The sequence below is a fragment of the Aegilops tauschii genome, chromosome 5 (assembly GCF_002575655.3).
Source record: "Aegilops tauschii subsp. strangulata cultivar AL8/78 chromosome 5, Aet v6.0, whole genome shotgun sequence".
Lineage (NCBI taxonomy): Eukaryota > Viridiplantae > Streptophyta > Magnoliopsida > Poales > Poaceae > Aegilops > Aegilops tauschii.
Genome location: NC_053039.3, coordinates 182,295,843 through 182,312,723, shown reverse-complemented (window position 1 = coordinate 182,312,723; position 16,881 = coordinate 182,295,843). Strand labels below are relative to the sequence as shown.

At 44.3% G+C, this 16,881-nt stretch overlaps 1 protein-coding gene across 1 annotated transcript; it reads left to right on the top strand.

Moving 5' to 3' along the window:
* Window positions 1–11,465: 11,465 nt before the first annotated feature.
* On the top strand, window positions 11,466–12,320 carry LOC141022663 (uncharacterized). The gene has a single exon (XM_073498924.1). It carries the CDS (start codon window positions 11,466–11,468, stop codon window positions 12,318–12,320), a length of 855 nt encoding a protein of 284 aa, XP_073355025.1.
* Window positions 12,321–16,881: the final 4,561 nt, after the last annotated feature.

The following is a 16,881-nucleotide window of genomic DNA, read 5'->3' as shown; positions in this document are numbered from 1 at the left end:
GTAGGTGTGAGTTTATTCAAGTCAAGTCTTTTGTATAAAGAGAAAGGCATAACACTAACACCAGCTCCTAAATCACACAAAGCAGTTTTCACATAATTCTTTTTGATAGAGCAAGGTATAGTTAGTATTCCCGGATCTCCATGTTTTTTAGGTACTCCATCTTTGAAAGTATAATTAGCAAGCATAGTGGAGATTTCAGCTTCCGGTATTTTTCTCTTATTTGTGATGATGTCTTTCATATACATTGCATATGGAGGCATTTTCAAGATATCAGTCAAGCGAGTACGCAAAAATACTGGCCTCAGCATCTCAACAAAGCGTTCAAATTCTTCATCATCTTTCCTTTTAGTTGACTTGGGTGGAAAAGGCATATGTTTTTTAACCCACGGTTCTCTTTCTTTACCGCGTTTCCTAGCAACAAAGTCTCTTTTATCATACCTTTTATTCTTAGGTTGTGGGTTATCAAGATCAACAGGTGGTTCTATCTCAACATCATTATCTGGTTTTTTTATCATTTGTTGGTTGAGAGTATTCATGAACCTCATCATTATCTTTTTCATTATCAGTAGGTGAGTGTTCATTACCAGATTGAGTTTCAGCATCAGAGATAGAAGTCTCATTATCATTATCAGGAGGTTTCTCTATTTCAGGTTGACTAGAAGTATGCAAAGTCCTATCATTTTTCTTCTTCTTTTTCTTTTTAGAAGGACTAGGTGCACTAGTGTTATTTCTTTGTGAATCTTGTTCTATTCTATTTGGGTGTCCCTCAGGATAAAGTGGTTCCTGAGTCATTTTACCTCCTCTAGTTGCAACTCTAATAGCAAAGTCACCACATGATTAGGCCATCTCTCATCAGCGATCATCGCGACTTTGGAACAACCGGGTCGTTGCCTTACAAGCAACGAGGTATTTACCGACACTCATATGCCACGCACAAACTCTCACGTGAACATGTAAAACACCTGTCATATCAAATGTTCAAAACACGCTTGCCTGGTTCGGAGAAGTCGGAGTCTAGCTCGGCGAAGTTCGCGGCTCCGTCACCTCTCCCGGAACCTACGGCAATCACGAAACGGATACTAACGTGAAAACCAACACTTGCACAGAAACTTTTCCAAATAATTTTCAAATAAATCCCAAAAAAAACTAGACAAAATTTGAAGATTGTCAGAAAAAGAATCACTCAAAAATCCCTTTTTATTAAAAAGTTATAAAGGTTTCTGTCCAGGGACTTATCTGTAATGAAACAGAAAAGTTCCAGGGTTTTAACTGAGAAAACAGAAAACGCTTCGGTTGGGAATGCGCAAGCGCAAAGGAGAAAACGTATTTTGCCCGAAGGCGCCAACAGAAAGCGGTTCGCGAATAAAAGAACAGAGGCTGACACGCGGGGTCCACATGTCAGGTTTGAAAAGCTCGCCGGCGCCCGAAGACTGCGGTGGATGCCGGCGTCGAACCACGGCGAGTTAGGAGAAACGGAGGGTACCAAGAGCTTCAGCGTCTTCTTCCGCGTCGGTGGGTGGTGGACTCATCCAACGGGGAGCACCACGTCGACGGCGACACTATCTCCGGCGGACGGCGGCTCGGGTGAGGATGGGGAACTCCGGTGGAGGGCTGCAAACTACGAATTGAGGCGCAGGTCAGAACGAGTGATGCAGGGTGAAGCGACTGGCAAGAGAATGGAGGCGGAAGAGCGCACACGGGGGCGAATCGGGCTGGATCCCGTGGTGGGTCGCGGCGGCCAGAGTCGAGGAAGGAGACCTCCTCGGGGCTCTACCAGTGGCTAGGCTTGCTCTAGGGGGAGTGCAGGGATGGTGGGTGCTCGAGTTGAAGCTCGGGGCCTCTATTTATAGGCAGATCGACGGGGTGGCCGTGAACGGAGAATCTCCGGCGAGCGATTACGGCGGAGCAGTGGATTGGCAGGTGGTTTGAGTGGCCAGGCAGCATCAGTGGAGGTTACTGGAGTCGTTTCACAGCTAAACGGAGATGGTCTTGGCGTAATGGCGTCGGTCCACGGTGAGGTGACCGCACGGGCTCAACGGCGGCAGAGAGCGCGCTCCGTGCTCTGTGGTTCACGACGAGAGCGGCAGCGTATTCGGGGGAGTGGAAGGCCACGCGGCGGGCTCCGGTGGTTTTGGGCGGCGCTGGGTGGCGTCGTCGGCGCCGTGTCTCCCGCTGGCGCCCGCAAAGCCGCCGCCGGCGTCGGTCACGGGGCGGCGCACCTTCTGCTGCTCGTCGCCGACGCCCGCAAGGCGCCAGGCGTTCGTGCGGTGCAGGAACAAGAGGGTGGGGACGAGGAGCAAGGCGACGCAGTGGTACTGGCGAGATCGATGCCCTTCTCTGAAGAAAACGACAGCAAGCCACTGCAGTGTTCTCTGAACTTTCTGAACTTGACATAGACAGTGCACTGCAGGTGTTCGACAGAAGGTTTTGGCTATGAGATAAATTTTTCTGGAGCTGTAACTTGGTGAGATGACCACTCAAAGCACCCAGGGGCTGCCTGATTTTACTTGGAATTTTTGGAGAAGGTTTTGAATGAATTTCACCAAATTTGTCAAATCTGGTCCAAACTTGCAGCAGGTGTAGTTTGAAAAATTTGAACTGAAGACCAGTGGATCTTCATGGTTCTAGGTTGAGGGTTCAATGGACTAGGAGGGGAAGAAGGTTTGGTGGCAAAAATCAAGACAGAAAGTGGAGTCCCTTTGTAAATCTCCAAGTGCTAGAAAAGAAGGCAGAAATTTATTTGAATAGAATTTGAATGGAAATAATCACATGGGGAGGTTCAACTTGCTGGATTTGATGCAAATCATGATCCAAAGGTGAGGAAGTGGTTAGGAGAGAGGATTTGCACTAATGCCATGGCAAGAAGGAATTGTTGAAAGTGGCAAAGGACTTTCCAAAAGCCATAGTGCAAATTCAAAAAGATTTTCAAAAGTTATTTTCCCAAATGAAAAACATTTTGTCTTGAGTCCAAATGAAAAGCAAGAACTTCCAAGACCAAAGGCAGATCTTGGGTGAATCCAAACAAAACTTTTGTCATAAAGAAAAATATATGAGAGGGAGAGTTCTCTTGAAGAAAAATTTAAATCACTCCCCTCAAGTCAAATAAAATCTTTTGAAAAATCCAAATAAAAACTTGGGTGTCACACGTCAGCAGGGCTGCCACCCTTGAGCCTGAGAGTTCCGATGCCCTCAAACCACATGGGAACCAAGGCTCGGGAAGCGCCTCCATGGTGGCATGCAGATCTTTGTGAAGACCAGAAGCATACAAGACTAGATAAATAACCAGAAGACGAAGATCCACGGCAAGCCCCTTGCCGGGGACGACCACGATGCCATGGCAAGACCCTTGCCGGGGCCCCGGCAAGACTCTTGCCGAAGACATCCGTAGGGCCGCAGCCAGGCCCACATCTGCCAAGACTCCGCCGCCGTTCCCATGCAGCAGCCAGCCCACCAACTAGGCGAGCACCTGCATGGCGATGTACGGCCTCTAGGCCAACTCAGCAAGCACCTGCGTGGTGGCATGCAGATCTTCGTGAAGGCTCTGCCACTGCACCAACTCAGCAGCCAGCCAGCCAGCGTGGCACTACACGCCTCGTCAGTTTGGACATGTGTCGAAGCCAAACGAGGCGACGACAGCTGGGACGAGCTTCCTTGCCGTCCCCGATAATGCAAGAAGGGCATGTTGGCAGCGCATTAAATGCGTTTGTCCTATGGTGCCAGAGGATAGACTCAACCACTGTATAGCTTTCCACCTCCTGTGTGCCATTGTGGCAGCCCCTTTGTCTATAAAAGGAGGCCCGCGGCGTACTGAGGAAGGATTCTTACTTTTAGGACCCTGCACGCCTTGTAGCTAGTCCAAGAGCACCAGATAAACACAAACCAGCAGGAGTAGGGTATTACGCATCACTTGCGGCCCGAACCTGGATAATCCCCCTGCGTTGATCTCTCAATCCCGCTCTTTCCATAGCCCCGCGCCCGCCAACCGTAGCAAAAGGGATCCCTCGTGATCCCGTAGGTGTCGTTTCCCCGACAATAGATTACCCCAATGTCACCTCGGGAATCCACAAGTTGAGTGCCATAACATACATCAAGTGAATCAATATGATACCCCATTGTCACCTGAAGTATTCATACCGCAAGACATACATCATGTGTTTTCATATCTGAACATTCAATCCGATAAGATAAAACTTCAAAGGGTAAAGATTCAATTCATCACAACAAGAGTATAGAGGGGAGAAACATCATATGATCCATCTATGTTAACAAAGCCCATCATATAGATCAAGAGAGAGAGAGATTAAACACATAGCTACTGTTACAAACACTCAGCCCCGAGGGTGGACTACTCCCTCCTCATCGTGGTGGCCGCCGGGATGATGAAGATGGCGACGGGAGATGATTCCCCCCTCCGGCAAGGTGCCGGAAAGGGTCTAGATTGGTGTTCGGTGGCTACAGAGCATTGTGGCGGCGGAACTTCTGATCTAGGTTAACCCAAAGGGTTTTGGAATATTTGTGAATTTATAGGGTAAAGAGGGGTGCGGGAGGCCACCGAGGTGGGCACAACCCACCTGGGCGCGCCTGGGCCCCTAGGCGTGCCCGGGTGGGTTGTGCCCCCTCAGGACACCCCTAGGTGCTGCTCTGGCCATCCTGGGTGTTCTGGTCCATAAAAAATCTCCGTGAAGTTCCGTTGCATTTGGACTCCGTTTGGTATTGATTTCCTGCTATGTAAAAAAGAAGCAAAAAGCAGCAACTGGCACTGGGCACTGGGTAAATAGGTTAGTCCCAAAAAATGATATAAAGTTGCTCTATAATGATTGTAAAACATCCAAGAATGATAATATAATGGCATGAATACTTCATAAATTATATTTACGTTGGAGATGTATCATGCGTCTATACATGATCATTGCCATGAATACATTATAACTATGCGCTTTTTTATCAATTGCCCAACAGTAATTTATCTACCCACCCTATGCTATTGTTTCGAGAGAGAAGCCTCTAGAGAAAACTATGGCCCTGGGGTCTAGTTTAATCATATTATAAAAAACAAAAATACCTTGCTGCAATTATTACTTTTATTTTGTTTTGCAATTTATCCATCTACCTATACAAGGTTGGATCCGTGCAAGTAATGAGTTCAAGGGGATTGACAACCCTCTTGCCCGCGTTGGGTGCAAGTATTTGCTTTTGTGTGGGCATGTGTTGGTCACTAGGATTTGTTTGGTGCTCCTTCTAGTTTGATAAACCTTGATTGTCAACCACTACTATATTATTGCTTCACCCTTTCTCTTCGGGGAAAATCTCAACGCAACTCACAAGTAGCAGGCGCGCCCTATGACCTCGTGGCTTTCTCGTAGGCCATTTGGTCTCCTCCCAAACCTTCTAGGGTTTGGTTGGACATGTTTGATACTGATTTTCTAAAAAGCCAAAAACAAGGAAAAACTACAACTGGCACTGGGCACTGAGTTAATAGGTTAGTCCCATAAAATGATATAAAATAGCATAAAACTGCAAATAAAGCATCCAAGATTGATAATATAATAACATGAAATGATCAAAAACTATAGATACGATGGAGACGTATCAGATACTTCAATATCACTTTATATTATTGTGAACTTAATACAATGATGCTATTTGTTATTTGAACCATCATTCTCCATGTGATCAAAGTTTTGTTCTATTCTAGCATTCACACTCCAAAAACTATTCTTATTATCATCTACCTACTCGAGGACGACTAGGGATTAAGCGTGGGATGCTAATACGTCTCAAAGGCTAACATGTTAATCTAGTGCCTAACGCCAGTTTCCGTTTTCTATGAAAAAATCAGGAGAGAAAGTATGAAAATTTTAACCCACCTTGCGTGAAAGATAAACTCACTATTTTATTTCCGTACCTTGGAGGCGAAGTTGGAGACCCAAACTCATTTTTTTCGAAATTTTGATGATAAGAGAGATATATGAATTATTTCCAATCGCGACGGAACTTAGAATGCCAACACCCAGAAAACTTCCCCACCAAGATCCAATCTAAAGGAGAGCCCCCTCTCTCCTCGGAGGGCTAGTGAAGAAGAAGAAGGAGGAGGGGGCCTTCCCCTCTCCTTTGAAGGTGTCGGGACTCCACCACGGACATTTCTGCATCATCGTCACCAACAACTTCTCCCTCTCGTCTCATGGTGATCTGTGAGTACTACATCCTCGGGGATGAGGGTATGTACAAGTAGCTATGTGTTCAATATCTCTTTCCCATGTCCTTGAAAGACTCCAATATTGATTGTATCATGAGCTTTATTAATATAGTTAGATCGTATGATGCTTCCTCCTCTTTTATTTTTTTGGTGAATTGAGTCTTGCTCTTTGAAGTTTCTTTATGTTGGATTGACTATCTTGGATTTGAGATTATGTGATGCATGTTTAGTAATTAACTTGCATATACTCGTGGTGACATTGGGGTGACTATGCATAAAGGTTGAACGATAAGTATCATATGGTGTTGTCGTAGTACAATTTCTGGCACTATCCGTGGCACAATGGGGTGGTTCAACGAATTATGATTGGAAATACGACTTTGAGGTCATTCAATGTCAAGCGCACCTACATGATTTCATCCTCCTTTCTCCGGTAAATAGAGAAACTTTGGAGTGATTCTTTGCTGCACCTGTTAAGGGATTATCATGATGTTTAACTATGTTAAGGATGTTGACAGTTGGCACTAGTGAAAGTATGAACACTAGGCCTTGTTTCCAAGCATTGAGGCACCATTTTGTTCAATTTTGTTATGTGGTACCTTTCTATTTTTATTTATTCAGATTATAAAAAGCTATTTCTACAATCCATATTACACATACATCACCATCTCTTTGCCGAACTAGTGCACCTATACAACTGACAATTGTATTAGGTGTGTTGGGGACACAAGAGACCACTTGTATTTTTTTAGTGTTGTTCGAGAGAGACCATCTTCATCCTACACCTCTTGTGTGTTGATAAACCGTAGGTCATCCAGTTGAAGAATATTTGCTGATGTTCAACAAAACTTTGCGCATGGAGGCCCACAAAAATTACAAGAGTAAAGTTGTGTAGTAGAGATTAGTCCCCTCTATATAGAAGGAAGGAAATGTTCCATCTTTGGCTTTGATAAGCCCAGAGGTATCCCCAAGTAAGTAAAAGGGAAGACGTCCTTATGGTAGTACAAGGTATTATTATCTAGTAGAAACACAGATCAAGGTTTTTTTTTTCAAACAATGGCAACAATATGAGAGGATTGCAACAACATTTAATAGGACAAGGTTTCTTTCTAATAAATATCCAAAATAAATCTAAATCAAGTAGCATATATCTGGCACACGTCAAACTACAAAGTTATAAATGATCGAAATGTAGAATCTAGCTAGCCTTCAACAAATTATTCAACAAAAATTAATGCTCAGGCCAAAGCATTCAGTCGTCTCCTAGCAGTCCAAGAGGAACATTAACCACAACAGGTGTGGCCACCACTGTGCTGCTCATTTATTTCAGCGGCACAATCACCGATCATGCCCTGCAGAGTCACCGCCCTCACTGCGGCTTGATCGATGTTTAGGTTAATTTTGGAGTATCATTTCCAGTTATTACAAAAGAACTGGAGACCAAAGTAACAAGTAAATTAGTATTGGACAAGGTGAGAATCGATGCTCACCAAGTGTTCAGGTTGGGTAGGGCGGATGCAACAATAGAATTTCCAAAAGGATTTGGGCAGTTCTTGTGCACAAATGGGTGCAATACTTTAGCCTTCTCCTTTTCACATAATAAAAAAAAATTGATTCAGTTGTGTTAAGTTTCATACCAACTATATGAAAACTCCTGCATTGTTAAATTTCAAAACCACAACAACAATTCTTTGCATGAGATTAAGTTAACCTTCCGTAGAATCCTATTTTGCTCCATCAGCAACCTTGCCTGCGGCAACCAAATCAAAGTTCTGGAAAACTACATGCATTATTGACATAAGATGAGTTTAGTAAGATTTGCCTTATTTTTGAGCTGCACAATCAAGTTGGTTAGGAGATGGTTCTAAAAGAATTGTTCGTAATACTGTTAGTGACACTAAAATGAGCATCAAGATAACACAATTTCTACGTTAAGAGTTGGTTCTCAAAGAATTGATGGAAAAACCATTAGCTACACTCAAATGAGCATCAAGAGTTCTATAAGCTAATCGTGTTTACCTTTCTGGGTCTGATGTTCCTGAGGGCATTCATTATCTGCTGCTCAAGTTGTTGGAGTTCCCTCACTGTTAGGGAGTCAAGTTGCTCCCCCTTAAGATTCTTGATACATGCATGGCAAATAATAAGGAGATCCTTTTAGCAAATTTATGAGGTGCATAGGTTTAGCATTTCCCTTCCAAACTTAAGAGAATTGGAAGCCACATACAAAACAAAATTATTGATTCCCTAGTAAATAACCCAGCTACGATAAAAGTGTTCAATTTTTTGAAGTGACCCTAGTTTATAACTAACCAATGATTTAATTGATCTTTAACTCCCTATTAGCTCACTACTAAGACATGATAATTATACGGTATCTCAGAGAAGTGTTTATAGAAAAGATAAAATTCATGGACATACTATTTATACTTTATTTGTTTTTGAACACATGTATATTAGTGACACCACTACAAATCTACAATGCCACTTTATCTACTTAAATACAAAAAGACCTATCCTATATTTTGTTACCTTTGGCTTTTTTGTAGAGCTTTAATCATAGAACTCAACTTTATATGATCATACATCATACTCCCCTGTCCATTACAAATTTGCAATCAAGGCTCTCCATTAGGTAAAGAGCTCAACACTAGGCAACTAAAACATGATATTATATCTTTATCATTGTAGAATTCAGGGTAATATAAATGCTAAAACAAGTCCTATACCTCCAGCTCAACAAATTCTTCAATCAGATTTCCTTCAGACAACAAAATTTGTTGTACCGTTCGAGGATCATGTCCATCATAAATAAACAAGAAAATGAAGTTTAAAATATGCTTATGCAAATTTAGTCATAAAATATTAATTTTAAAGCCTTATATAATTGGTTCATATATGCAGCGGGGCCTTCGGAGGCACTATTTACATGTTCGTATTTGGAAGGTACTTAAGGGATACGAAAAATGTCCATAGGGAACACGACATCCCACCAACTAGAGAAGTATCCTTAATTAAGTCAGTGAATGAAATGGAGTTTTATTCAGAGAAAGATTTGTACCCGCAAAAGAATTGACATTCTGCTATGGGTAACCAAGCCCAATTAATTGGCCAACACACTAAGTTGATACACATAGCTCACTCGAAGCCTATTAACAAGTAACAACTGTAGTATCCCTCAACTTCTAACTAGTAGATCTAGACTACTTGAAACACCCCTTCTAGTTTCTTACAAATTTCAATACAAAGCAACATAGGAGTGGTGTTATTATCCTTTGGGAGGACCAAACTTGTATAAATCTCTACTCTTACGATGAAAAACTCATTGACACTCACATATTCACCTTTATTTATTCATGTTTTTATATGATCATAGGATCAATGGTTCATCGACTATCAACAAGTCAAATCCATGCCACGTAAGGGAGATACATGTATTTCCATTAATACTTACTTAATATTAAGAAAATGAAGCCAACTCCATGCCAAGTAAGCGAGAGATAAAATGTTTCTTCGAACATTTTCTCTTGTTTCTAATATATATATTTCTCATTCACAATGGGTTTTGTCCTTTGATGTCTCAAGTGTAGACTATTTTTTTTTACAAATATTTGAGTTGGTGGTCGTCTATTCACTCCACCCATATTCCTCCTTCAAGCCATGTCTAGTCAGACCATACAAACCTACACACACAACTAGAGGCAAGCCCATCCGTAACTGTCATGCTTCCTACCTAGCATCATCTCCCCTCACTCAATTTTTTCACTCATGTCTAACGTCAAAAGGATTGTTTGTTTAGTTGTTGAGTTATATTTTTGCATGTATACAGGTTTGTGGCCTAAAATTCTTGGACATATAACTTGAGTAAACTGTATTTTCCATCTCGTTGTTTTAGTATAGTAGCGTACCACATGCACCTTGCTAGTATCTTAGAACACTTCTCAGTTATGTCTCCTGGTTTCTAAAATCTCCATCCTAATCCAACACTAAGCAGCTAAATAGTTTGTCTTAGATATTTATATATTGGAAAAGGTAGATGTTGGGTATGGTAGCCAACTTTTAAGATCATCCACCACGATAATTGTACAATATGTACATATGCAACACCATTACAACACCACCATGACATAAAATCCCAAGACTAAACATTGTTTCGTACATATGCGACACCATTACAATAATTTCTATTGCGAGTTGTTGAAAGCATGTGAATAAGTTGCAACACTACAAACACAATTCAACAAATAAACTAATATATGTACACAAGAAATAATAGAATGATAGGCTGCAACAAGTTGCAAAAGGAAAATCAATGTAACAAAAAGAATGTTTTCGACAAGGCAAAAAGGGCCTTTGCAATATGTGAAAAATATATGAGCGATATCACAGAAATTTTAGAAAGATAAAGTACCTCCGATTTTCAGCTCTCTCTCTCGCACGCGCGCAACAACGATGTGCACCACCATAACCAAGCGACCCCTCATGATCATTCCCCATGCCCCGCTCATCGTAGGAGGTCACCCACCTTCATGTTGGCCTCCTCTCATTGCACAACCATGTGGTATGCCCTAAAAATATGTATACCTTTTGATGTTTTTCATGCCAGATTCTTACAACTTTTGTCTATTACTTAATATTTACTAGACCAGCATACTACTTATTGTTGGAATAAGCCACGGCGTGTGTGGTCGGACTCGTCGGGCGCGTCGGGTGCGTGCGGGACGGGTGGGACACACTGGTGCCGTCGGGCTCGTCGGGCTCGTCAGGCGCGTCGGTGACGCGCGGGACGGGCGGATGTGCGGGACGCAGCAGCGTGGTGTGTGCGTGCGTGTGTAGTGTGTCCACTTGTAGCAGTGTCATGTGTATGCTCGTGGTGTGTTTGTGTGTGAGCCAGGCTCACATTGGGTTCCACTGCATAGGCCTGTGTTGTTAGCTACATTAGCGGCAGCGCGTAGCGGTCAGTTGAATGGCCGGCCACGTCGTACGCGTTAGTGCACGGCAAGAGCGCAGCCGAAGCCCATGACTCGCACGCTCTGGCGAGTGGAGGAGGTGGGCAACGGAAACTTGGGTGCTACGCAGCTGTGAGACTATAAGTCCACGGCCACTGTTTGTACGGGAGTTTTGTGCTTTGGGAAAAGTAACGGGGCTGTGAAGCCGGGTGAAACTCCAGTGTACTGTGTGCTCCTCCTTCTTCTACCTCCATCCATCCGTGTGAGAGAGCGGTTCCAACAATTGGTATACAGAGCTTCGGTTCGGGCGATCACCGGCGACCATGGCGCTCATCCCACATGGCGGCGGTGCAGGCAGATCGGCAACGATGGCGATGCCGATGCTGACCACGGACAACTACACAGTTTGGGCCATCAAGGCGCAGACGATCCTCGACGTCCACACCGTATGGGAGGCGGTGGCGCCGGGCGACGCGGCGGTGAACGCGCGGAAGGACAAGATGGCGCGCGCGTTGCTTCTCGGGGCGTTGCCAGAGGATGTGCTGCTGCTGGTGTCGACGAAGCTCACCGCCAGGGAGGTATGGGACTCCCTGAAGGTGAGGATCATCGGCGCCGATCGGGTCCACGCAGCGAGGCTGGGGACGCTGCGCGGCGAATTCGACCGGATGAAGATGGCGGACGGCGAGGAGCTCAACGTTTACGGTGGGAGGCTTGCGGCGATGGCGGCGAGGTATGCCAACCTCAGGGAGACGCTGGGCGACGCAGCACTTGTCAAGAAGTTGCTGGATACGGTGCCGGATCGCCTCTTCCCTGTCGTCGCCGGCATCGAGCAGTTCCACGACATGACGACGATGGCGTTCGATGAAGCGCTCGGGCGGCTGCGTGCGTTCGACGAGCGGGTTCGGCGCCGTGGACAAGTCGGCGACGAGCGCGGGGGTGAGCAGCTGCTCATGATGGCGGCGCAGTGGGCAGCACGGGAGCGTCGACACGACGGTGCTCGGGACAACGACGACGGGCGCAGCTTGGCGTCGGGGAGCGGCGGCAACATGCGCAGGCGCTGCTACAAGTGCGGGGAGCACGGGCACTTCCGGCGCGAGTGCCCGCAGCTGGGGAAAGGACCGGCGGCGGAGCACACTCTCTTGGCCGGCGCCTACGTCGACGACGACGGACTCCTCTAGGCCGTGGCTTAGGGGGTGTGTGTTGGAATAAGCCACGGCGTGTGTGGTCGAACTCGTCGGGCACGACGGGTGCGCGCGGGACGGGCGGGACACACTGGTGCCGTCAGGCTCGTCGGGCTCGTCAGGCGCGTCGGTGACGCGCGGGACGGGCGGGACGTGCGGGACGCAGCAGCGTGGTGTCTGTGTGCGTGTGTAGTGTGTTCACTTGTAGCAGTGTCATGTGTATGCTCGTGGTGTGTTTGCGTGTGGTCTGGTGGTGCGTGAGCCAGGCTCACATTGGGTTCCACTGCATAGGCCTGTGTTGTTAGCGACATTAGCGGCAGCGCGTAGCGGTCAGTTGAATGGCCGGCCGCGTCATACGCGTTAGTGCGCGGCAAGAGCGCAGCCGAAGCCCATGACTCGCATGCTCTGGCGAGTGCAACAGAAACTTGGGTGCTACGCAGCTGTGAGACTATAAGTCCACGGCCACTGTTTGTACGGGAGTTTTGTGCTTTGGGAAAAGTAACGGGGCTGTGAAGCCGGGTGAAAGTCTAGTGTACTGTGTGCTCCTCCTTCTTCTACCTCCATCCATTCGTGTGAGAGAGCGGTTCCAACACTTATATCCAGAAGGTAGATTTGCATGTCTTTGTGTAAATGAATTCAAGAACCTTCCCGAGCTCAAAAAAGGAAATTGGGCGCGGGTAACATCTAGATCGTGAAAATCATGCAAAAGGACGTAGAAAGAGGAGCAAAGATGGGGCCACATTTGTACACTGGATTGAGGGCAGTTGGGCATCGAAGCTATCAAACTTCCAAATGTTTTTCATATTTTTTGTATTTATGGATCTCTAGGATTGATAAAATGGTGACGGGTCACATTTTAATTTTCAGAAAATACTCGCTCCAAAAGTGAGATCTTGTCTCAGGGGAGGGTCTCACCTCCAAACCTCCGTAGCCACCAATATCAGAGGGGAATACACCCCTCCTTGTTTCGGAGAAGGCGAAGGAAGAAGAAGAAGGAAGGGAGGGGCTTCCCACTCGCTTCTGGTGAGCCGCCATGGGAATTGCTTCACCGTGATTGACACCATGTCCTCCATCACCAACATCTCCCCCCTTCCATGAGTGAGTAATCCAGCATAGGTATATGGGGTCGATGAGTGTTGGATGATCACAATCATATAGTAGTGCGTTGATGGTAGCTTAGTTGTCCCTAGTTCTACTAGTTTCTCTAGCTATTGTTGTTGCAACTTTGTCACGTGTCATGCTCATAACCAGAACCGTGTAGCAGAATTTAGACTTGAACTGTTTATGTTATCATGATACTTATGTGTTTGGGTCATATATATACAAGTTGTATATTCAACTATTAGAATCCTAATTCGCTGACTCGGTAAAAAGCTGGGATATCAGTGCAGAAGATCAGATGTGGTCATGTAGTGTTAATATAGTGTTCTGATAGTCTTGCAAAAGGATATGACTTAATTCCCATAATTTAGGACAATTAATGTTGACCAAGTTCTTACAAATAGACATACTCGACTACATACCAAGCACCTGCCTATGATACGAGAGAACATAAAATTAGGACTACTAGCTCAATTAATATGCAATATCAAGAGTAATGTCATCCATGTAGCATCTCAATATCGGCTTCCGTGACTACAGCTTTCATATTACTAGCTCTGTTTATGTAAGTGATTTAGCATAAATAACAATAACCAACTGTAATTGACTTTCTTCTACACAAACACCTATCGACTTGACTCTCAGTAAATTATGTACTATGAGTGTGTAGAAGGTTGTTAATAAGTGATAATAATAGGACACCTATTCTTAAACCGAGGCAAAATCTTTGCCAGTTCTATCGATTAGAAGATGGTTAATTTATTGCTCGGTTAATCGGCGCATCAAATTCAACAAAAGCACACCAACTTCACAAACAAAAACACACGTCAAACCGCTACACTGAAACTAAACCCGCTCCTTAGGTTCAAAAATCAATAAATATCTGTAGTGAAAAGTGCTACGGTTATCCCTTGCATATGAGAGTAACCAACATTTGTCTTCGGGCGACTTTACTGGAGGGGAGAACAGAGCACTAAGTTGAATATTTAGGCTCCCACTTGTAGAAGTTGACAAACGCAACGATTTGGCCACCCTTTATGATCGAACAGAGGGGTCTATATATAAAACTGAAACGACTAGAGTATAACTCAAAATTTATACAGTACTTCCTCCTTCCTAAAATAAGTGACTCAACTTTGTACAAACTTTGGGATGGAGGGGGTATATTATATAATGTACTAACAAAGTTGAAAGCCAGAAGAATGTGCGTCCGGCGTCATTTTTTTTAATGAAGTTGAAAATAGGTTTAGCACACCTTTATCATGATTATGTTTATCATTTTTTTGAGAGTATGGTAGGCGTACCATATTTTTATAGAATGCCTAAGCATACCATATTTTTATAGAATGCCTAAGCATACCAAATTTTTCATAGAAGGTAGAAATCAAGTACTATAAATTACAACTTACCGCGAACATCAAGGGTAGCAGGAACTTTACACCACACCGCGGAAATCACAAACACAAGCAAAAGGGTTTTCCCTAAAGCAATCATCTAGCCGCGTCACAACAAAACCCGGTCGCCGCAAAGAGCAACAACACCAACCGGATTTTCCTTGCCAACACACTACCAACCATTGGATGGCTAACTGGAAATGATGAGGGGAGAGCGGGACTCGGTCGAACCCGAGAAATCCATCATCTAGAATTCACCGATGGCTGCGTACATAGCACCCAAGAAGATCAACTTGGGCAGCGGAAAGCACCAGAGAACCACAAGAGAGAACGTCCAAGCCAAGTCTCCACCTGTGATGCTCTCAACAGAGTAATGATGCCACACCGCCGCCATTGCCGGTCCTTCAACGGACTAAGGCTTTCGCTGGATACCACAATCCACACACCTCGGTGACGCCTCCGAGGAGGCAAATGGCACCCTAGGGCACCGTCACCGCTAGCTCCGACTGAAGACGAGCGTGATTTTCATCCGAACTGTCACACACTTCCCACACCTATCAAGATATTAGGACAAACTGTCAGGGTCACACCGATGCTGCTGTGGGAAGTGTGTGACGGTTCTATCAAGAGATTAGTTTTATCTATCTCTATTAGATCTCACTTTTGCAAGTGACCGTGAAGGGATTGACAACCCCTTTATCGCGCTGGGTGCAAGTTGTCTGATTGTTTGTGCAGGTATTGGTGATTTGCGCGTTGTCTCCTACTGGATTGATACATTGGTTCTCTAACTGAGGGAAATACATATATCTACTTTGCTGCATCACCCTTTCCTCTTCAAGGGAAAAACCAACGCAAGCTCAAGAAGTAGCAGGAAGAATTTTTGGCGCCGTTGCCGGGGAGATCTACACCAAGTCAAGACATAACAAGTACCCATCATAAACTCTCACCTCTTGCATTACATTAGTCCCCTTTTGCCTTTGTCTTCGCCCCTCTTCCGTTCGTCTTCTTCGTTGCTTTTCGTGTGCCTCTGCGTTGGTGTGCTTACCTTTCTTTATGGCTCAACCAAAGAACGTTGATCCTCACTTTAGGAGGTTGGAAGAAATTGAAAATACTGTTATGAGCTTCATTTCCTTACAATTTGAGCATAATAGTTTCTTTAGAAACGAGCTTAAGGAGCAGAAAAGCTTTATGGAGAGCATGAATAAAGAGCTTGATGATATGTGTAAGGAATTTTATGGTTTGAAATCTCAGTTTGCTCATCTTGAAAATTTAGTAGGCCAAATTTCTAATATACAAGCTACCTTAGTAAATAAGATGGCCGCTAAACCGGAGTCTGAAAATAATGATGAAGACTTTAAAGTGATTGATGTGAATCCTATTGAATCTTTTTTTCCAATATAAATCTTGATAAATATGGGATTGGAGATGAGTCATCTTTAGTTAAAAGGCGTCCCAATGATTGGAGTTTTTAGATCTTGATGCAAAAATTGATAAAAGTGAGATTGGAGAGGTCAAAACTTAAAGTAGTGTTGAACCCAATCTTTTTGAAAGGAATTTAATTATGATAATTATTCTTTAATAGATTGTATTTCCTTGTTGCAATTCTTGATAACCCACAAGCATAGGGGATCACAACAGTTTTCGAGGGTAGAGTATTCAACCCAAATTTATAGATTCGACACAAGGGGAGCCAAAGAATATTTGAAGGTATTAGCAGCTGAGTTGTCAATTCAACCACACCTGGAGATTAATTATCTGCAGCAAAGTGATCAGTAGCAAAGTAGTTTGATAGTTTTGATAGTAGTGACAGTAGCAACGGTAACAGTAACAGTGATAGCAGTAATTTGTAGCAAGTGTAACAGTGATGATAGCAATAGTAACGCAGCAAGATCAATAAGGATAAATTCGTAAGCATTGGATCGGTGAGTTGTTGGATGATATTCACCATGTGACAGTTATAACCTAGGGCGATACGGCACTAGCTCTAGTTCATCGATATAATGTAGGCATGTATTCCGTAAATAGTCATACATGCTTTATTAAAAGAACTTGCATGACATCTT

Excerpts from the sequence above, each read along its gene's own strand:
- LOC141022663 (XM_073498924.1), top strand. The coding sequence starts at position 11,466 with ATGGCGCTCATCCCACATGGCGGCGGTGCAGGCAGATCGGCAACGATG.